The sequence below is a fragment of the Pyxicephalus adspersus genome, chromosome 10 (genome assembly GCF_032062135.1).
Source record: "Pyxicephalus adspersus chromosome 10, UCB_Pads_2.0, whole genome shotgun sequence".
Classification (NCBI taxonomy): domain Eukaryota; kingdom Metazoa; phylum Chordata; class Amphibia; order Anura; family Pyxicephalidae; genus Pyxicephalus; species Pyxicephalus adspersus.
In genome coordinates, this window is record NC_092867.1 from 30,695,649 (window position 1) to 30,708,030 (window position 12,382).

A 12,382-nucleotide genomic window follows, 5' to 3' on the forward strand; every position below is an offset into this window, starting at 1 on the left:
TTAGGTAATTATTTCAAAAACTAGAGCCAATATAGCAAAACTTATACCATATTTGGAATCTGTGCATCAAACATATTCTAAAATTACTTTATTCTGTTTGGCAAGAAAAATGTTTGTTGTCCAGTGTAATAGAATGCATTTGACTTGCACCCCGGCATTATTGTCCTGGTGCTTGGCAAATGTCTGCTTAGAAACTCAGTTCTGTTAGTGTGAAGAGAGTGCTTCAGCTTTTTTATTATTTTGACTCTGAGCCCACACAGGATTTCATCTCATCCCACTTATGTGTATTCACATTTATTTTAAAATGTGCTAATGTGAACTTTTTCTCTACTTATAAAACGCGAAGAATAAAATAGGCTTTTCTTAAGTATTAAAATTATTTATAACGCACAGATGTGGTTAAGGTGAATTTTCCTTCTTATCCTTAATCTCTTCTTTGAATTTAAAACAATGGACCACCCTTTGCTTCCGCAGAGCCTGCACTCATTTAGGAATTTGACTCAATTCAAATTCAGGACACTGTCCATTTTTTTTTAATATTATTTAATTATTATTTGCAACATTCTTTAAAGGTATTTTGTGGCACCTCACACTGTCTGTGCCCTGTAGATTCATCTTTTTTTTTATGCTACTTCCCTTTTGGTCAACAGCAGCACAAATACCCTCCAGATCAATGATCAGTCCCTGACCTTTGTCACTTAATTGTGGTTTACCTTTCCAGGCATGTGGTTGGCAAGGCAATCCTTTCCTTCACCTTACAAACCCCTGCCAGAACCACCTTGTTGTAAATTTTATCCTACTTATCATATAAGTTTACTGATTTTAAGTCACACTTAACTCATCCTTTACCTTTACAACTTAGATTTATTCATGGACCCTTCTTCTTCTGTCTCTTAAACCATTACCAATTCAAATCCCCTCCTATTGTGTGCTACTTCTGCCTCCTTCTAGATAGTAAGCTCCTCTGAGCAGTGTCCTCTCCTCTGGTTTCATTGTTTGTATCTGTCATTTGCAACCCCTATTTTGTGTACAGCGCTGCGTTTATGCACTATATAGTGTTTAATAATAGTAATGGTCTCTCCAAAATATGCCCCATTTTAGATTAAGGCAATCAAACCTTTTGTCCATACTATCTCTCATACTATATCCCTGCTTGACCACTGCTACCTTCCAGTGTAGTTTTCTAACAGCAGGATTCTTACCTTTACAATCTGTTATGAATACTGATGATAAATGTATGTCCCTCATATCTTTTACACAAATACAGCCTAAATCATTGTCTTTCCTTGACCACTGTATCTAAAGCCAAAACCGGGAGACATAAATCACTTTATTAGGGATTCAAACAGCCAAAAAAAAAAACCCAATCATATACAACCTAAAACTAGGCCCACTTACACACATCAGATGATTCTCATCCGATTTTGGCTTCAGGGCTAGTATCGAGAATCTAACGTGTGTAGTGTGGCTGTCCAGTGTCGTTCGTGGATCCATCCTATAAGATATCCTGGAGATGCTGGGTTACTATATATATATATATATATATATATATATATATATATATATATATATATATATATATATATATATATATATATACAGCATCTCCAGGATACAGTCCCTCCTGCTGTCATACATTAGCCCTAAAGTTTAAGCATTGCTCAAATTGCTGAACCTTGTATTTAAGTGCTGATTTAAATATTGAAACATCCAAACAAAAAAAATCAGAGGCACTGTTGCAGAAAATGAAACATTTGTATAAATAATTGTTCGCAGGAAACAGCAATAACTGCCAAGTTAGCTGACAGCTGTTTCATGCAGTTTTTTATTGCAGCTACTGTTTTTTCCCTTATGTTTTTGTATTAATGTTTTTTTTTGTTAATGAATATTTGAGGGTGTATGTGTAAAGAAACAGAAAAAGATAGGACAAAGCATTTCATGTATTCTCTGACATTACATTTATGTTTGAAATGTATTTCCTTTTTTGTTGTTTTCTCTGAGGTAGAAAATTTGCTCCAGATCTGAGTTAACATAAATCAAGTATATTCAATGATCCCTAAGGCAAGAGACATTGTTGTCTTGTCTGGTTGATAATGTTAAAGTGTCATTTTTCACTACAGGAGTACAAGATTTTCTGCAACCTCACACCCAACTTTTAACACCTCAGTTCACCTACTTTAACAGAACATATCCAGTCTTATTTATTTATTTATTGGTATACAAAAGCAAATCCAAAGTGCAGTAAACATAAAGTAAACACTAGACTTTTTTCTGCTTTCCTCAAACCAATGTAGGGAGAGTTTTGATTGATTTGATTGGCTCTTATTGACTCTGTATATTTATTTGCCTTTTTGCAATAAGTCTAAATATATTTTCCATAATAGACATCTAGTGTTGTGATGTTTTGGTTGGACCACACGCTTACTTCTATACAGCTTAGTATATCATTCTTTCTTTCAAAAATCGCTGAAAGATTATGCCTAAGAGCATCTTTTTTTACTTTATTTACATAATACACATATGTTCTTACTTTCCAATATTTTATAGTTTGTCTTTTGACACATAATTTAATGCAGAACAGACTCCCTTTTTAACCTAATGCGTTTGTTCAGCAGCTGGAAATGAAATAATTCTTGGTATTTCCAGGTATGGAAAAGCATGAAATGCAGTCCTCTTCCTTTGTTGTCTCAGCACTGGTGCTTTGTGATTGGCCTAGTGCTGGTATTTGGACTCCATGCTTATAAATGGCTTCCTTTATTTCCCCTTGATGGCTGAATAAATAATTGGAGGGGTTGGAATTTATTCTTCTGTAGAAGTTGGTAATAAAGGATACCAGTTGGTTTGCCATGTGTGGACAAAATAAATTTTAGTTTTAAAGCTGAACTCGGGGCACTGTATTTCTTGATAGCACAAAAAAAGAATATATATACACAGGATCCCAGAGGAACAGGACCACATTTCTAGCTTAAATAGCCCTGTGGCATCATTCTTGGATAGGCATGAATTTCTGCTGTTATTTATGGTACTTAATGTACTTGTAGACAATATATTTGACACCTCCCGCTCGTGATCATTTTACAGGGTAAGCATAGAGTGACTAAATAGGGGTAAAGTTGCCATTAAACATAATGAAATAATAGACTCCTACTATTTTTTTTTCTTGCCCCCGGAAATCATCACCTGACTAAACCCTTAGATAGGTTATGGTTTTCTAGTCCAACTATTGGCTACGTTGCCTGCAACAGTGAAGCCTGCAAAGGTTTTACAGAAATTTTTTAGATGCACCTAAATTATGTGGTTGTTGAGGCATGGAACAACTGGGTTACTTTTCAGCCATTTCCTAATATTTCCCCTATGTGCTTGCACACTGCCATCTTTGTGTCATTGTCTGTAATGACTTGTGCCGCTCTATGGCATTGAAGAGAGAACAACAGCTTGGTCTAGTCTGGGGAAAAATACAATACAGTTAAACCTAATGACTTCGGTTTGGGTATAGTTTTGTGACTGGTGTGTCCAATCATTGTTATGAGACAGCAAAGCATTTTAAGGTCATGTTGCACCATTTTATGGAGCCACAAAACTGGTGGTGGTTACTGTTCAAATCTTTTTGAAAGACATGATTATGCCTTTGTAATATCCAAGATTGTATCTATTTGCTTCTCTGCAGAAGCAGATGTCTGGAGTATTTTAGTGTGGGCTTCAAGTTTCTGTTGCATTTATTATCATTTGGTTTTCGGGTGTATATATTTTCACCATTCACCAAATATGCAAAGAATTACTATGGTCTGCTTCATGTATTTTCAAAAGCTGACTACACTACACTGAACTTTCATGATCTTGTATCAAACCACATAGAACCCAGTGTACACAAAACTTTGTTAAGTTCAGCTGTCAGAGACTGAGTGCCTATTGTCGCTAAATATTGGTTTTGTCAGTCAGTGCAGACATTGTTGCAAAGGTGGCAATAATACATCTATTTTTCAGAAAGTTTGTCAATCACACAAAAGTGTATCCGGGGTGCTCAGAGCATCAATGGCCATGTAAGTCAGATGATAACATAAAGGTCCTATTAAGATTAAGAAAAATGCTGGTTTTCTTTTTTTGGCTGTATGATCTTTGTAACCAATAATCACCCCTGGATGATTTGCCATCTAAATTTGTAAAACAAGAGAAACATAAGGTACAACAGAGCTGTAACGCATCACAATTAATCAGTGAGAAATTCTGTGCCCCTACATATGTCTGCCACCCTTATGGTATACATCATTCTAACACACTCTGAACACATGGAATGTTTTCTTTTGTTTTTACATAAGTGTGAAAATATGATATATGTTTTTTTGTGTTCCTAGTTTACTCCCTGAATCCCCAAGATGGTTATATTCCCATGGTTATACAGACAAAGCAGAAGAAGTACTAAGCCAGATCGCTCAAGGCAATGGGAAAGATTTTCCTGCAGTGAAATTAAAGGGATGCAATGGAACTCCAAGATGTGCTAAATCCGCAAACAGTGTGTTTGATTTAGTAAAATATGGAGTGCTTCGCTGGAGAACGGTCCTCCTAATGTACATCTGGTATGTATAAAATAACAAATGCAGAATTTGTGCTGTTTTTATGTTTAAACATGGGCTATGTTTTCTTTTTTTTTTAGCTCACATATTGAAAAAAAATGAATTTACGAAATAAATAATTAGGTTTTACTATGCACTATTGGTAAACAAACTTTCCCTCTCATCGCATGAACACACTGACTAGTCTTATATCACCTTTGGGTACTGGATATTGTTTTTAGTGGAGAAGGCCATAGGCTGCAGAGTGGATCAGTGGTTCAAAACACCCCATTTGTCTCTTTTTCAGCTGTTCGCCGCTTTAAAAATTGGTGAAGAGTGAGAACAAAGAACAGTAGCATTATTTTAAGATGCCTTGCCCACCACTTTATTATTATTTTTTTTTTTACTAGCTTATATAGTAGAGAACAGTTGTTCTATACAAATTCAAGATGCCTCTCATTGCCACTTTAAAGCTGTTATCGTACCCCAGTTCTCTGGTATTGAAATGGCAATTGCCAGGAAATTAGAACTGTTTCATTATATATACAGTAAATATAGACTTGCTTATCTGGTTTCCAAAAGTGGAGAATGTTCTCCAATATTCTCAGATTTGTATTTCTGTATTTATTTCTCGCCTCCTATCTGATAGAAAGTTAGAGGAGGGGGGGGGGGGGTTAAAATCTCCTTTACAGTGCCCCGGATTGTAGTATTATATTATACTACATTATATTATATTATATAATACTATTATACTATATAAAACTATTATAATATATATTATATAATATATTATTATATTATACTACAATATTATACTATATTAAGTAATATATTTCAGCTAATACAGTTTGCAGTTTTAACTTTTCACATTTTATCATTTCACTTGCTGTCGGTAAAGAGCTGTGCTGGGTTCATCGTGGGGCCTGGTAGTTCAAATTTTCTTTCTATTTTCTAAAAAATTTAATGCACTTACAGGGCTCTCTGCTTACGAAGTTATAAAATAAAAAACCTCCCCATCGTATTCCCTACACTAGTTCACAATTAGCCTGCAAGGATGAGCAAATCCGCACTTTTTCTTGTCCTATGCCCTCTGATTTATGACATTTCAATAACTTTGTTTCCTTGTTCAGGATTTTCAGTAACTCAGGTTCTAAACTGGTTTATCTAATGGATATAAAAGCTTTACATCAAACAAAACTATCTGTACTTGTCTGTATCAGGTCCCCTGCTCCTAAAAAAAGAAATTGTCTGCCTTCTGTCTTAGTTCACAAATTACTTTTTTTTTTCTTCTAAAAGCATTTAATTGTTCTGGCAAGTAGAAGAAACTGATTTACTATTACAGGAGGCTTAGGAGTATGCCGCCAATGATGCAGATCATCTTACTTCCGAAAAACCATTTACAGCTACACACCATCAATAGAATTTTTTTTTATTTAATTTGTAGCTGAATAAAAGCACATTTCTTAACTTTGATTCTTTAAACATTTCTTCCATTCATTGGTAACAAAAAAAACATCCAAAGCACTAATTTTTGACATGTAACCTATCATCTCAATGCATTAGGCTATTGGCAAAGATTTAGCTTATACATAAGTTACAGATACCCAAGTATTTCACATTTTCTGTTCTTTCTGGTTATTTATGACTATAACATTACTGGGTAATTCTACTTAATAGAGGCAGGGTAATTGGAATGTTAACCCATTAGATGTAACTGGAGAGTTACATGGATAGGAGATGTGTTCCTGCTAGAAACTGACAGTATTCAAAGGTCAATAAAATACAAAGCATGTATTTAATTTTGTGATGGCTATTATCTTTGTTCTTGTTTTTCTGAGCCAACATTAAGTAGGACATTTTATTAATAGCTCTTATCTTTATTTGTTGACAATATGTAATGAGACCGTTAGATACTCCCTTTTCGCTCTTTGATTTCCTGAGCTAGATTAAAGCTGTGAATTATGTTACATTTAAGTCAGCCTTTTAAGAGACTGGCTATGAGATGCTAAGAGAGTAGCCCATAAACTTTAAATGATTACAAGTCAAGGAAGATATAATACAGTACATAACCAAGTAACCAAAGTGTATCTCAGCAACTCATTCAAGAGGTCGCAATGTTTGGGCAGCTTTTAAAAGAATATAACAGCCTTAACGTGGACCGATGTGTGACAAGGATGCTGATTATTGGCCTGCCTGACACAGAGGAAATTGAGCTGCCATATAAAATATACCTCTATTAGATACAAGGGAATGCTTTGCCCTAATTGAAGGTATGGATAATAGATTTGCTTAGATGGTTGCTATGTCTACCAACTACTTAAGATAAATCAAAGAAAGATCAATTTAGCCAATATGCTTGTTACCACACCAGCCTATTTTAAAGGTTAACTGGTAAAAATTGACCAATTAGTTTAATTACTAGAGATTACTACAGTAGACTAATATTAAATTATATATATAAATACATTATTAGTCTGCTGTACATTTTTGATATTGGCAGAATGGCAATAAGTTTTTGGTCAAAGCAGCTTTCATGCTTTACATAGGATGAACAGAAGTTTTTCTTGATGCCTACAGTTAAGAGAAAATTTATTTGCAAGGTCTTTTGGCATTACCTTTTGAAAATTAATAGAGTTTGCATCTCAGCATGGAAACCACAATAAACACGTGTACAAAACTTAATGATTTAAAAACTGAACTGATATGTAATTAGAAAATAGTGTTGCACATGTAGGGTATACAACAAGGTCCTATGTATTTCCTTGTGTTCCCAATGATTGAGTAAGAATCATAACTGTGTTTTTTTTGTTATGCACTGCTACAAAATGAATCAGAATGTATGTCCACGTGTATAGTTTTTGCATGTCTACATGCATTCCAGTTCTGGTTCGTAAAGAACCTAAAAATGTGATCTTACAGATGATTGCGCTCAGAATAGACATACATTTAATGACAGTTGTCTGGTACCTTTTTTTGTATTATTAATTGGTCTATCTATCTGATTTGGACATCAAACTTTCCATTTTGACAGTAGTTCCTCTGTCCTGCTTCTCTGGATCCCTTATTACACTTGTTTCTCCCACTAAACTAATTTTTTAAGGGCTATCCAAACTTTTGAACATTAATAATTTAGCATTATTTTTTTTTTATTGCTATGGCTTGAATAATTATTGAATTGTGATTGTGAATTGTGATATCTAAACCTTGTCATACTCGTTCATTTGCTGCCATTTATTTAGGGAAAAGTGCTTACCCCTTTTGGGTAAGCTGGGGTTGAGTAAGCATGTGTCACTAGCTTTAAGGGGTGAGCAAGCAGTCCAAAATTTGCAGATTCATGTCTTGGGTATTAAACATGGTATAGCTGAAATTAAATCCTGTTAAAATGTTTGGTCTAATCAATCATGTTTTCCTAAAATTGGGTGAGAATTCCACAAGGCCTTTTTTATTAAAAAGGCCTTTTTGTTTTGTTTGCAAGGCCTTTTGACTCGGAAGCCTTTTTGTTTTTGGGCTTTGGAAACTTTGAGGCATGGCTGTCTTCGATCCTCACTGGACAGTGCAGTGTGTAGTGTGCTTGGTTCGTTCATCTGTCACTAACCTGATGTGAAATGTACATACATTTTTGTTTTGATATACACCAATGTTTTTTTTTTTTTAAATAAAACTTATTATAGGGAGTCTTAAATAGTAATTTTTTTTAAATTTTAGTAAAATTTTGGGATAAAATTTCATACTTGTCCTACATTTCATTGGCCTAAATCCACAATCTCTCTTCCCAATCTATTCCATGGTCCGTAATATATCATGTCTTACCTTCCACTGTTGTGTAAACGGTCTCTGTGCAGTTGTAACAGTTTAAAATTGTTGAATTAAGAGAGAGAGAGGAAACTGCATAGCCAGGCAACAAATAGCTTAAGATGTTATGATGATAAATTTAGAAGCTTTATTACTGGCAATTTGAGCAGACTAATAAGTCTCCAGTGACTTGGAAACTCAAAATTTCTAGCAAGTTTTAAGAGAATTCTTCACAATCTGAAAATGTTCTTATTTAAAAGTTATTTCCAGTGAGATATACCTTTTCCTAATTTTCATTGATTTTAAGTGTGTGCCAAGGAGTGTTTGGGATTTTAGAGTAAATCCTGGTTTGAGTTGCCATTCAAAGATCAAATGTGGCAGATCAGCATGTTGGCATATTAGGGCAGCGGGGACAATGACATGGAGTGCTGCAGAATGGAAGCCTCCATCTGAGCTGTCGCCAACATTTTCTTTCAAATGGTTCTTCATCAAAGTACTCATTATGATGGCAATTACTTTGCAAAAGAAAAGTACACCGAGTATGTGCAGCGTCTTGTGAATCGTCAAGTCGTGTAATTTAGAACGACAAGATTTATCTCTGAAGAGTTGTCTTTATAGTTAGAATGCGTTTTACATCTTTGCTTTTAGCCTTGAGCTGGTAATCCTTTAATCATAATAACTTGTGAACAATTCTTATTCCAGATATAATGTGAGCTCTGAAGGAGGGTGTTCAAGTAACAAAAGCAATTTGGATGCATTTTTAATAATTTTGTCAGAGCAGAAAATTGCCATACAGGCTTCAGATTTCAAGAGGTGGGTGAGAAAACTTTCTGCAGCCTTAGGGACTGTTTTAGAAGAAAACCTTGCATGTATTTGTAAATAAAATGTTTTGGAGAAGTAATGTTTTTTCAAAGGCTCAACTGCAATTTTTTTCACTCGGCTTTTGTCTGGGTTCAAGTTTGAACAACAAAGAACAATAAGATGAGGATCATGCAAATGGCTTCCTGATGGCTAACAGCCTGCTAGCCAGCAAGCAGCCACCACCTCCAAAATCCTTTAAGAATGTTTTAAGTACTTTTAAAGGATGAATGATTGTTAATTGCCCCCATTCATTCTCTCTAGTTTCCCATTAGGTCTCTCGCTCAGAGATCTTCAATAGGGTTCCAGTCGGGGATCTGGCTGCGTCACTCTGGGACATTCACAGAGTTGTCCCTGAGCCACTCGTGTTTTCTTCACTGTGTGAAAGTCCCAGCACCCCCCTCCCCAAAGTCAGACTCTGCAATACTTAGAGAAATTTCAAAAAGACCAAGGAGTTACATCTCAGAATATACAGACCTTAGCTGTTGGTTTCAATTATTATTTAGGTTTTTAAGGAAATATGGGGGAGAGGGAAATGGGGGATAAATCCATGTCCAACAAATTATATGATGGAAGCTACATTTGGTGAAGGCTTTGTGTATATTGCTTTAATCCAAGTAATAAAGTTTGAACCAAACTCCCAGCTTTCCAGGGTGAAAATAGGATTGGGCGATAGAGCTGTATCAATGGCATTCTTAATTTCCAGTGCTAATTAGAAAGAAGGGCAATTACGTTGCCTAGCTAAGTGAGTTAGGTGGGCCAGTCTCCAAACACTGTCAGAGGCTTGTCGCCTAGATATAAAGTTACTTGGTCCTTGCCAATAAGATTGTTAATACCTTTGTTCAGTCTGGTGGCTAAAATTTTGGCATCCAGATTTCGAAGGGAGATCAGTCTATATCTAGACCAAACCATGGAGTCAGTGTTGGGCTTGGGTATCATGCTTATATTGTGGCAGTAAAAGTATTTCTTCCCAGCACCCTCCCCCCCTTCCCCAAAAAGCACATGGTTAAAGAATCTGGTTAGCTGTGGAGCAAGTGTATCAATAAATTTAATGTGGCAATAAGATGACAACCCATCAGGGCCTGGCCTGATTTTATAGCAGCCTTAGACCCTTGAATGGTAATCTCCGCTTCAAGCGAAGAGCAAAAGATGTGGAGCATCTGGCAGGGCAGTGGAGGAAAAGAAAGATTCAGCTTTTAAACTATCAAACAAATCCTGGTCAATAAATAATTGGGCTTGCGAATATTGTCTTGAATCAGCAGTTTATTTCTAGTGTGAGTGTGAGCCCCTAGTTTGAGGCGTAAAGGTTGGAAGAAAGGGTTGATGTATCTGAGCCTATTTTATAGAATTGTATTATTATTATTATTATTATTATTAATAAACAGGATTTATATAGCGCCAACATATTACGCAGCGCTGTACATTAAATAGGGATTTATGATCAGAGAGGGGGAATGGTGAGTTGTCAAGGAGGGTGAGGTTGCAGAGTTTAGAAAATACCAGGTCAAGAGTGTGTCCAGCTATGTGTGTGGGGCCATTGATGTGCTGTGTGAGTCCAAATGAGGAGGTAATGGAGAGCAGTTTGACTGAGGAGGGAAGGTTAGGCTCATCCATTGTATCAGATTTATTGCTTTTTTAGTTAGCCTGTTAATTAGGTTAATGTCAGTACAATTAGAAAAAGACTGAATACAAATGGCTTGTTTAGAAGGGTTGCCACGAGAAATCCTCTTCTCTCTCAAAAGTACATGGCAGCATGGCTTAGGTTTGCAGAGGTGCATCTGAACAAACCAAAGAGTTTTATGATAAGGTGCTGTGGACAAAAAAGACTAAAATGAAGAGGTTTTTCAGCAACCCTGCCTGTCGAATAAAAAACTGTGTGCGACAGCTAATCAATCTCTGTATCTTTACAACATAACAAAGGGCCTACAATGTTGGCACTTGCAATGCATAAAGATTTTCTGAATTAAAAGAAGTTGATTTTAAGGACTGTTTGTTGTGCAGTGTTTTACATTTTGCTATTTCACGACTTCTTATGAATCTGGATATTTCTGATTTTTTGTTGAGTATATGAGTTGATAATTATCTAATATACACCTTTTTGTGTGTATTTTATGAATTGTGTTTTGCAATTAAAATTATTTTCCCTTTGTAATGTTGGGGGAACAAACTGCTAATAGATCAGGGACTTACCAGGTAGTAGAGGAGGAAAGAGTTTTCCTCTCGCCCTAGCCATTTATTATTGTCTATGTGCCGTCCTGATAAATTGGCTTTCATGAAAGCAGCCCTTGATATCTGTAAACCTTTCAACAGCAATGATTATGTGTTTCTTGCAGGTACGTCTGCAGTCTGGTGTATTACGGCCTGACCTTAAACGCGGGAGATCTAAAAGGCAATCTCTATTTGAATGTTGCATTGTCTGGCCTTGTGGAAGTTCCAGCATTTCCTCTCTGTCTGTTTTTTATTGAGAAGTCTTGGTGAGTATTGAGAGACAGTGTTTAGAACTAACTTGTGTTTAGAACTGCTATTAGCCTTAGCTGATCTGTGCAAAATGTCTACATGTTGTCTATCTGTACAAACACTTACAAAACTATATTTTCTCTGCATTTGTAATGCAACAAATTGGCATTTCAGTTTTGTATGCAGAAATAGTTCTTTAATGTGCTTAGCTCTTGGGGCTAATCATTTAGTTTCATTGTTTTCTGCACTTTTAGATCTTGGTATAGACACTTTATCAGATAGGCATGTGTTTTTAGGGGTTAGTTTATTAGGCCTCTCCCCAAGGCCAGGATTTTGTATCCCCCACACCGGCAGCATATAAGTTACAAAAACTAAAGCTACCATACAGTGCTGACTGTCAAATATTCATGTCAAATAATCACAATATAATGCATTCTATCAGAAAATGCTCCCAACCTTCTTTGAACCCCATTAACTCTGCATTGGATACTTCCAGAAAAATGCAATTTCGATGACAGGCAAGGGACACATTTTCTTACTACTTAATCTTTGGTTCCCTGCTGCTCCCTTTCCTGAATAAAGGGGGTTCCAGGAAGGTAAGCAAATAATTAATTGTGGTTCAAAGAAGTGGACAGTTATGTGACAGGGCATTGAGTTTTGATAGGTAGAGTTTTGTTTTTTGTTTGTTCTAAAATTGCCACAGTAAAGACATTTTAGGGGGTCTC

At 35.8% G+C, this 12,382-nt stretch overlaps 1 protein-coding gene across 2 annotated transcripts in view; it reads left to right on the forward strand.

Annotated features, from left to right (window-relative positions):
- LOC140339183 (solute carrier family 22 member 15-like) overlaps positions 1–12,382 on the forward strand; it is a 152,229-nt gene that overhangs the window by 50,636 nt on the left and 89,211 nt on the right. For both annotated transcript variants that reach the window (XM_072423735.1, XM_072423736.1), the window contains exons 6-7: positions 4,353–4,574; positions 11,534–11,674. In XM_072423735.1, the coding sequence (XP_072279836.1) occupies positions 4,353–4,574; positions 11,534–11,674 (363 nt within the window). The remainder of the gene's footprint in view (positions 1–4,352; positions 4,575–11,533; positions 11,675–12,382) is intronic.